Source organism: Balaenoptera borealis (genome assembly GCF_965194805.1).
Source record: "Balaenoptera borealis genome assembly, chromosome: 10".
Classification (NCBI taxonomy): Eukaryota; Metazoa; Chordata; class Mammalia; order Artiodactyla; family Balaenopteridae; genus Balaenoptera; species Balaenoptera borealis.
In genome coordinates, this window is record NC_138874.1 from 58,843,941 (window position 1) to 58,854,433 (window position 10,493).

Genomic DNA, 10,493 nt, shown 5'->3' on the forward strand with positions numbered 1-10,493 from the left:
CCAACTCTCGGGCTTGGCTGCCTGGGCAGGTGCAGGAGAACAGTATCTTGCCATGCGGAGGTGGCAGCTGAGGGGAAGGCCCAGAAGATTAATGTTTATCTCCTCCCTTAAGACTCTTACTGGCTAATAGTTACAGTTCCACAACAGCAAAAGCACTAAAAATACGGGTGCTCTGGCTTTATCAGTGACTCAGAGTAGGAAGAGAAGAGACACAGAGTCACACACCCAGCTCCTTGAAGGAGCTGCCCAGGGTCCAGAGGGTCCTAGATAGTCACTTAGTTCGACCCTAACTCCCAGGAGCTGAGCCCCACATTCTGCCTAAGGCATGTGTCTCCTCTGAACCTCGGGCTGCGTCTTGGTCCTTGCTCTGATCCTTAGTCATGGAGTCTGGCCATTAACACATCAGCTTTGGAGTCAGAGAGCCCCAGGCTGAGTCCCAGAGCCGCCACGTTGGGTGAGTTATTAAACCCATCTGAGCCTCATTCATTCACTCAGAAAATATTTATTGAGGCCTACTATGTGACAGGCACTGTTCCAGATGCTGGGGATATGGCAGTGAACAAAAGAGATAATAATCCCCACCCTCATCGAGCTGATATCCTAGAGGAGCTGGGGGTGGGGAGGGACAGACAGTAACAACTGGATGGTACGTTAGATGTCGTGGTAAGTGCAATGGAGAAAAATAAAGCAGGGGAGCGCGAGAGTGGACACTTAAAATAGGTGGTCAGGGAACACCTCAGCAAGGAGGTGACGTTTGATTAGAACCTGAAGGAGGTGAGAGAGTGAGCCAGGCACATAGCTTGGGAAAAAGTTTCTTCGCTTCTAAAATGGAGGCAGCGATATCCGTGAATTAAATGATGTATTTGGGTAAACGCTGAGCACAGTGCCTGGCACACAGGGAGAGCCTCCGTTCCAAGGGCCCAGTGATAAGACGGATGAGACCTCCCAGGCCGGGCTTGTGCCCATGGCCATCACCAGAGACACGAGAGAGTCGGGCCCACTCTCCCTTAGCCTGGGCAGTCATGGGGTCCACAGCACAGCAACTGAGCCCTCCGACCTGGCTCCATCACAGCCTCCTGTTTGGGGGGGGGGGGGCCCACCTGTGTCTAGAGCCTACAGGGGAAGGTTAACAACAGGGGCTCATCAGACAGAGGACAGCCCAGGAAATGCCGCTGCCCGTGGGATCCCTGGTCTTCCTCGGCCTCAGCCTTGCTGGCTGTGGCGCCCTGCCATCCCGAAGCTCTGCTCAATGAGCCGTGTGGTTTCTGCTTACCACGTTCTCCCTGCCTCCTTACTCCTCGTACAGCCAGCCAGTACCCCACCTCTCCAGCTATTGGCTCTTGTCCCTTTCCCTCCTCACTTCCGGTCCTGTTGTCCCCTCCAGGGCTGCTCCATGTCTGGGAAAAAGCAAAGGGCTCCACCCCAGCAGCAGTGGTGTTTGAGGAACAAGTAAGGTTTGCAGAGCATCTTTTCCAGATGCAAGGTCTTGTCCTGTAAACTCGCATCCCCAGCCCCAAAAGGGGTGAGGCCACTGAACTGGCCTGGTCCACAGTGGTAGGTCCAGGTCCTGGCTTGGCATCCCAAGGTGATAACACATCAGCCGGTGCTCTTGTCACAAAGGCAGCCTTCTCCCTTGAGAGCCCCCTCCTTCCAGTGACCACTGAGCTTGCCGTTCCTAGGGAATAGCCCAGACCTTCCAAGGCTGACCCTCTTCCCACCCACCTTTCAACTGGGCTCATCCCCACCCCCTCACACGGCCCAGCCCCCCCTTCCTGTTTGACAACGGCCACTTCCCGCTTTTGCACAGGGCCACTTCCTGCCTGCCTGTGCGCTACTGCCATGGAGAGACCCACCCCTGCCGGCCTTCAGCCCAGCTCCAACCATAGCCCTCTGCAAGGATTTCCCCTCAAGAGCAGAGGTGGCAACAGGAGCAGAAAGCAGAAGCGGCCGTTATCAAGATCCCGCTTCAGGCTTTCCTAACAGCCCACCCAGGGCAGAGCCAGGCCCTGGGACACAAGGATCCCTGGAGGCCTCACCTCTCCCGCTTTCTGCCCAAGCGCTTCAAGACTTGGTTCAGGGCACCACAAAGGCCGAATACCCTTGACAAGAAGGGCAGCAAGGAGTGACCAGATGCAGAAAAGAGGAAGCAGACAGTGAGGAGACGGTGCGTGACAAAGGGGCGGCAGAAACACCTCTCCCTTAGGACCCCAGGGGAGATGCCCACTCCAAATTCACTTTCCTTCCCCAACAGGATCGGGGCCCAGGGAGGGCCGGTCAGATTCTCCACAGCCCTGCAGAGACACGCTGGCTGATTTAGTGACATTTCTCTAAAACCACGAATGCCACCACCAGCTTCAACTAAGATCCTGCTGCCATCTAAACATACAACCCACTGTAAGTGGGAAAGGACACAGAGCCCTGCTCTGGCTATGGGGACTCTCCCCAGGTTCCAACCTCAATGACACCCTTGACTTCTCAAAGGGTATTTCAAAGGTCTGTGCCTGTGGCCCCAACATGGGTTAGGAAAAGCTTCCCAGAGCCTATCGAGTTCAGATGCTCGATGTGGGTCTCTCCTCTTGTTGCTCTTCCAAGTGCCCCCCTCCAGGCCCCCCGGAGATATCGCTCCGAGGAGTATAAACAAGGGCAGCATAGGGATTTGGTGTCATAATCCACATTCCCCAGCTGCTTATAAACAGCCCCTGGCCTTGGGCACTGACTAGTGGGAATCCCAAGCCACAGTCTCATTGACCTTACCCTGCCATTGTGATGCCACATCCCTTCCTCTTTGAATCTCACTCTAAAGGTGCAAAGTGCCCAGTTAAGAGCAAAGTCCGTGTATCATGTAAGAGCAGGGGCCACAGCTTCTAATTCCTTCACACCCATACACCCGGGGACTAGCTGAGGGTTGTGAATACAGTGAGACGGAGCCTGAAATGTGCCCACGTGAACCCCTGGGGCTCTGTCCTTTAACCTGGTGTCCCCCCCTTCTCTTCAGTCCTAACTCGAGCAGTCTTAACTGGGCGACACAAAGACCTGAGCCCTCCTTTGGTCTCTGAATCTTAAGACAAGAGAAGCTTTAACTAAGGAGGAAAAGGAGGGAGGCACCAAGAAGTGCCCCATAGTGAAAGTCTCCCAAACCAGCTTGGACAGAGAGAATCCCCATGGGGTCACTAGCAAGCCCCAAGAAGGCAAGGCTCTGCCTCTGGACACTCTCAAGGGCCAGAACAGGGTCAGCCGCTGAGTTCTCCATGCCCCTGGCAGGGCTCTGGGTGCCTTGCAGCCTTTGCCCACTGTTTTGGTGACATTTCCTTCATGGTAACCAGCCCCAAGTAAAACATCCCAGGAAGCAGCCCCTAAAAATAGCTCCTCCCAGGGCAGCAGCAAGCAGGGGGAGGGGAAAGAGAGGGAGGAGAAAAGAGGGGAGCAGATGGGAAGCTGCTGCTGCTGATAGAGCCCAGGAAGTAGAGGTGGTGTTGGGGGGAAGTGGCTGGAAATATCCCCATCATAGAGCGGGCTCTACCCACAGAGGTGGTTACAGATGACAGCAAGACCTAGCCAGCAGCAAGGAGGGATTTGCTCCACTGCGCTTAGAGCTCTGGGCCTAGATGGAGAGGTACGGGGGTGATATATCAGGATTTATCACAGGAACAAAATATCCAGAATATGTATTTTAAAGGGAAGAGTCAAAGGGTAAGTGAAGTCCATACTGCTTAAGGATGCCGGGATCTGAGCACTGGCAAAATCACTGGCATGCCTACATCTCAAAACAAACCAATCTTTTGTGTCTTGGTTTCCCCACTGGCTGTGGGACAGATCTGGCTGGCCAGGGGCAGAAGACAAAGGGCCTCTGCCGAGAGGCACTCAGAAGGTGCTAAGTGCCCATTTCTTCCTGTCACCACCCTTTTGGCACCCAGGGGATCAGGCCCACGTCAGCCCGCCAAGGCTGTCCAGAGAGCAGCAAGCACAGAGATGGGGCAGAAGCCTGTCACACCCACTCCTCCCCTTCCCTGTCTCCAGCCTCAGCAGAGAATGGGGTCAGCCACTCACCTCTAGGGTTTCAGCACAGCCTCAAAGCTTGGAGCACAGCTCCTAACAAGGGACCAGAGCAAGCAGCAGGAAGAAGCAAGCAGCAGGGCTTCCCCTACAGGATGGGGCCACCTTCCAACCTCCATCTCCACCCTATGATGCCAGCACCCCAAGTCACTCGGGGAAGGGGTGGGAGGGCAGGGAGGCAGGCCGGCCAGTGTTGTGTGAGCTAAGTCGCACAGCTCAAAGCATGACTGTGTGATGAAACTGGCCCTTAGCACAAAGAAGGGGCCTCCAGGCTGCTTCCTCATCTACCCAGGGGGAAGGGTCAGAGGAGCTCCTTCACTTATATACAGGATGCCCATTTCTCTGTCAACAGAAATTGGTCTGTTTTATCCTCAGGAGGAAAGCACGGTTTTGGATCTAATATCTAATCTCCTTAAATGCTTCCTCAAGTCTCAGAGTCCCAGCGTTCCCATGCTGCATAGATTTCTCTTTCTTCTGCCCCTCCCTCATTGCTGTATCACCCTCCTCTCTCTTCATCCTTAACAGGAAAGTCTCACTTGGAGATACCACAGGGGACACAAATGTCATGGGGGCTACTCAGGCCAACACTAAGGGGGTGGAGACTTTTAGCTGGCACCACCCAGGGGGATCCTATTTCACTCCTCAGGGCCAGCTGGACCCAGAAAGGGACAGCCTTTGCCCTTCTGGTGGCCAACATGCCACAACTCCAGCCCCTCAGCTTGCCACAGCCTTGGACACGAACTGGCACCCCAATCTGGGGGCTCAGAAGCAGGCCTCTAATCACAGAACAGCCCACGTACACAGATGGCCACATACCGGCCAAGACACCACCTGGAGAAGGCTGGGCTAAGGTGTGTCTGGTAAATCTCAGAGAGCATGGCAACAGCAACTGTCACAGCTGTCGCTGACTTTAGACGGCATTTCTTGAAGTGTGGCTCAGGGTCTACCTGCATGAAATTCACTAAGGCACTTGTTAAAAATGTCGATTCTGAGGCTCCACCCCAGACCTCCTGAAGCAGAATCTCTGTGGACAGAGCCCAGGAATGTGCATTTTTAACCAGTCTTCAAGGTGATCCTCTTGTACACTAAAATTGAAAATTGCTGCTTAGAGGAAGTCCCAACATTGCCCTATAAGGCCGTTTATGACACGGAAGGAAGATGATAAGCTGCACTGTCTTCCTATATCTCCCACCTGCTTTATTCTCCAAGCACAGGTCTTTAACCTCATCTGTCCTCCCCTACAGCTGTGTCAGGCCTACAGCCTGGCTCCGTGGATGAGAAAGGGGGAACCCAAGCCAGCACCAGGGTACAAGGGATCCAGCAACTTGGCTATGAGTTTCCTGAGCGCCAAAGCCAAAAGGCAACCAGGCTGGTTACACAGTCCATTCACTCAACAAGTATAGGAGGCTCAATATGTCTCAGGCACTTTGCTGTATCAATATGTATCCGGCCCCGCCCACACCAAAGTAAAAGAAACAGATATGGTTCCTACCTTTACCTCCCAGGTCCTGAGGAAGGGGAAAGCTTTTGCTTACATTTAGCTTCAACAGAAATGTCTTCACATGGGGTATACAGATTAAATAAATAAATAAACAAAGCAAGTGCTGTAACAGATTTCATAATATTGTTTCCGATAGCACCTCTTAGTAAGGCTAAGTATCCCATCGTAGTGAAAGCAATCGGAATTCAGATAAATGGTCCAAATAGAGAAGTTTCTTATGACCTGAACTGCTCCAAAGATAAATCCTAAACTATGTAGAGAAAAGAAAGGACCATTTGCCCTTCAACTGTAGCAATATGGGAAATGCTTTGGATATAAGCAAGAGAGTGGGATATAAAATGTTATGCTCCACGAGGTGAAAATCTATATGCATATGAATAAAGATAAGAAGAGAATATGAAGATTTAAAAATAAAAAAAGACATAAGGGCTCAGGCTTCTGGGGGAGGGGGTGCTCTTAAATCTTAAAATAACGACTTATCATTGCCATCACCTGGCCCACTAGCTCTGCATCCAAGCCTATTTTAAATGCCTCCTGCAGCCTAGCTGAGAGCTAAGCTTGGAACCACCGGCTCCCTTAAGAGCCCCAACTCTACACCTACTGCCGTTCCAAAGCAAATGGAGTGACGTTATGTGACTTTCAGTGACTCTACGTGGACAGGCCCGCAGACAACATCAGCGCTCAAGGCTCAGCCACGTGAACTCCCTACCTTGTCGCACAGCCACCACCGTGGGCCCCCGAGGCCACCATGACAAGAAACAACAGAGCAAAAGAAGGATTCCCATCCAGAGCTGACCCCCCAGAAGACCAGGTGATCTCTCCCCATGCCTCCTGGGCCACCTTACCATGGATGCCAAGGAGAACCGGCCCGATACGCTCTTTTTCACTCGGCAGCACAGAGGATCACAAACAAGAAAGATAACAGGCAGAGAGACTCAGCAAACACAGCAAGCTCCTTCAGACCCTCATGGATGACCCTGGTGGGCCCACCACATTCCCAGACACAGAAATCCAACACCTGTGGAGCCCCAGACAGACAGACAGCGACGAGTGAAACCCAGCCCCAGCCGCTGCACCTTTATAAAATATACAGCGTAAACTGAGAGGCTGCAGGGAAGCCACGGCCTTCACTCCCTAACCCCATGGGCACCAGCCTAGTGGGCACTGGCCCAACCCTCCCCAGGAGCTCACACCCCCCACGCCCACACCTACAGCACAGCCCCTGGATGGCTCCCTCCATCTCCAAGACAACACCCTCCCACTCTCAACCTCCAAACAGTACGGGCACTTACATATTCCTGAACTCTCTTGTTGGCATCTGCGCCTATCAGCCAGGACCAGGCCTCTGTCCCAGAGTTAACCTGGCACACAGGCCACACAGCAGAGCCCCAGTTTTGGCATAACCATCTCGAGAGAGGGGGAGTTGCTGCCTAAAGCATATGATCTTACACAAGAATCTTCTTGAGGAGAAAAGAAATGAAACCTCATCCCATTTGGGCAGGGAAAGAAAGATATCAGCTGGGAAAGATGGGACAAGGTTGAAAGAAGGTGAGGACTGGAAAGGGACATGATCACATAGGTTAGGGAAGTTCAGGTGGGTAGGGAAGGAGTAGAAGATGATGGCCCAAGGCAGGCAGCTCCACAAAGTCACCACACCAGCTACCCTCATCCCAGAGTTCAGCTCCCAGCTGTCTCTCTCTCTCCCTCCCTCACCCCTGGGTCAGAGGACAGTGGTGCGATGAGGAAAGCAAAGCATTGCATCATTAACTGGAGACACCAGACACCAGCCCCATTTCTGATGCACCAGGGCTATGCTGTGTGGGCACGGGGAGGTATCCATTCTCAAACCGTCATCCCTGCCTGCGCCCTGCATCCTTGGCCAGAGGATGTCTGCCAAAGAGTCCAGCCCACCGCATTGTCCCGCCTCCCCATGGAAGGAGGGCATCTGACTGCCCACATATCTCTATGGCAACCATCGCCTGCCTCCGACTCAAGGTACCCAGAGAGAAAGAAAACAAACAAATAAGTCAACTTAATAGCCAATGTAGAGGAACAGCAAGAGACAGGGGCTGGGAGGGAGACAGCAAGACAATCCCTGCTTGTGGGGATGGAGAGAGGCCCTCCCAGCCAGGAGGCAGACACAGCCCTGCTAAACAGGTCCCAGAATAACTGACATGACAGAAGCCCACTGTCATTTTATAGCTTCTCCAATGCTTAGGGACATCTATTACATCTCTTACCCCAGAGACGCCCAGGTCATTACTAGCCATGGCCCACATCTTCTCCAGGGCATCTGTCCTGGCTCCTAATATATTTATCGCATCCTATTGCCTAGTCTTAATTCCTTTCTATGAGTCTCATAACCTTTGTCTTGGTGCTACACCCTGCAGCTCTCGATGACCTGACCCATCCACATACCTCCATACTCACCACACCTGTTCACAAAGCACTTCACACATTGTTGGGTCTATACCTATCAGATGAGGTGAGTTTGGCAAGCACCCAATACAAGGTGCAGGGAGTGTAGATTCAAGGTGTGAGAGACAGGGCCTGACCCTCCTGGCCTCAGGTACTTGGAAGGATCTCACAAGTTAGGCCCCCAGTCCTGGGTCTTCACAATTCTCAGATCCCGAGGCCAAGCTGCTCCCACTCCGACCAGGCCATTGAGATTTCCAGACCATGAGGCATCAGCCTCCACCCAGGACAGACTGCATCTGCTGTTGCTGCACCACCAACTTTGTAATTTGATCAAAAAAGCAATCAAGTTCATCTGGCAGGATTTGTTCCTGAGAAGCCCTCGCCAGTAGCAGCCTCCCCTGATGTTTACAGATTTCCTTCCCTTGGGAGTCTGTTCTGCCGCCTGCTGGGCAGGGGGAGGCTGGATTTGTCAGAGCTGTTCACTTACTGCATTTTCATCTTAAGTCCCCACTGGGGCACAGGGACTCGGACAGCCCTGGAGTGGTTACCACTGCCCCAAACACAGACTCCAAATGACCCAAATGAAGAGCTAGCCACCCACCACTCCCCATATCCTCCACCTCCATAAAAACCAAACTCCCTTGAGCCTTCACAGACTACTCCTCCCAGCAGCAACCTACATCTCTTACATCTTCATTCTTTTCTACCTGTTCCCCATACAATTCCTTGCCTGGTTTCAAAGTCCACCCACCCTGAAATCCCAATGCTTCTCCAAGTGCTAAAACGCACAATCCCCAACTCCTGGAGCAGAAGAATCCATAGCCCTTGGAGGCACCCTTGGGAGAGACCAAGATGGGGAATACTCACCCCGGGCAGATAACTTCTTGGTATTGATGATTTTGGCTGCATACTCCTGCGTGGAGGTTTTCTTCACACACCTGCGGACCACAGAGAAAGCACCCCTGGAGGGAGAAGGGGGAAAGAACTGGGAAACGGAGCAAACACACTTCAGGTCTGAGGACAGTGATGCTCCCATCACTAGACCTTCAGTCAAAATCACACACACACACCAGCGTAGTACCTATCACCATCCAACATGGGGCCGAAGGATGTGGCCTCGGCAGGACACTCAACAGATGTGGGTGGAGGACCACCGTACTCCCACACCCACATCTAGTTCTGGGCAAAGCAACAGCCCTAACCTCAGGCTGTGCGTCAAGCTGGTGGCAGATGCTTAAAACACACACCTGCTGCATCTCACGGACAGCCCTGCAGTCCAGGCCTAGAGGACCCGGAGAAGGCAAGAGACCCTGCCCTTTTCTCAGCAGGAATAGTTGGGGGTAGGAGGAGAGATTAGAAGGAGGGTATAATCCCCTGAGAGAGAAATCTCCCTCAACCACGGGGGAAGGTGAGGAAAGTGAGGCTCAAATCCCCCTCACCCGGCTTCATCCCACTGCAACCTGGCTCAACTGACAGCAAGGAAAGAGAGGATCCAGTTGTGGGTCTCAGACATCAACAGCTCCCCTTTCCCATGATATTTCCCTCTACGTCCGCACCCCCCCACCACCCCACCCCCCCGCCCAGTCCCCCACGGGAGCTCGCACTCTCCAGCTCTGGAAACATCTAGGGGGGCGGGCAGGGCGGGGGCTGCAGTGGCCGGGCTCGCCGCCGCGGGTGGGGGTGGGGGTGGGGGGGCTGGGGCTGCTGCAGCGGCCTGCTTAGTGCGGAGGGGAGGGGGATGCTGCGGCTGCGGCGCGCGGCTCCCGGGACCGCTGCAGGGATGGGGGGAGGGGACGGGGGTGCTGCAGCACTGCCCAGCAGCGGGGCTGGGATCCTGGAAGCTGCACTAGCCGGGGGCGGGGCCGGGTACCAAACATCCCCCCACACCCGGGGACCGCAGCGGGGTTGGAGCTGCAGGGCCGGGGAGGGTCCTGAGTGCCAGCCGCGTGGGACATAGGACGGGATGCTGAATGAGCTCCTGAACTGAGTGGGAAGGAGGCAGCGGGCAGGTGGGGTCGGGATGGGGGGCGCCTGAAGGCTGCAGGAGGGGCGGGGCTGGGGGGCGCCCAGGAGCTCTTCAGGGGTTGCAGTCCCCGCGGCAGCGCGGGGTGCAGCAGCTCGGGCAGCTGCTGCAGGGTGCGGAGGGCGCTGAGGGGCAGGGAGCTGGGGGCGACGGGGCCCCCGGAGGCGGCTGGCGGGAAAGGCTGGGGGTGGGGCGGGCCGAGGGGGCGCTGCAGCGGCTGGTGCAGGGCCGGGGGGCGGGGCGACGAGCCGCATAGCGCCCGGGCGGCGGGGGCAGGGTGGGGGAGCCCCGGCGGGCGGCGGGCGAGCCGTACTTGCCGAGCTCCTCGAAGAGCTGGTAGTCGTCGGTGAAGCGGGTGCAGGTGGCGGTGGTGGCCATACTGGCGGGCGGGCGGACGCGGCGGTGCAGCCCGCGCCGACGTCGGTGCACAGTCACCACCGCCCGGCCGAGGGAGCAAGAGGAGGAGACGGGGCTGAGCCCGGCAGCACCGCGAGACTT

At 55.1% G+C, this 10,493-nt stretch overlaps 1 protein-coding gene across 18 annotated transcripts in view; it reads right to left on the bottom strand.

Annotated features, from left to right (window-relative positions):
- CAMK2G (calcium/calmodulin dependent protein kinase II gamma) overlaps nt 1-10,493 on the bottom strand; it is a 54,307-nt gene extending 43,814 nt beyond the window's left edge. For 15 of the 18 annotated variants that reach the window (XM_082406678.1, XM_082406667.1, XM_082406679.1 and 12 more), the window contains exons 1-2: nt 10,309-10,493; nt 8,840-8,934 (exon numbers count right to left, since the gene is read on the bottom strand). In XM_082406678.1, coding sequence (XP_082262804.1) covers nt 8,840-8,934; nt 10,309-10,373 — 160 coding nt within the window. In that variant the 5' untranslated portion in view covers nt 10,374-10,493. The remainder of the gene's footprint in view (nt 1-8,839; nt 8,935-10,308) is intronic. The other 3 variants (XM_082406674.1, XM_082406670.1, XM_082406673.1) reach the window with 2 other exon arrangements.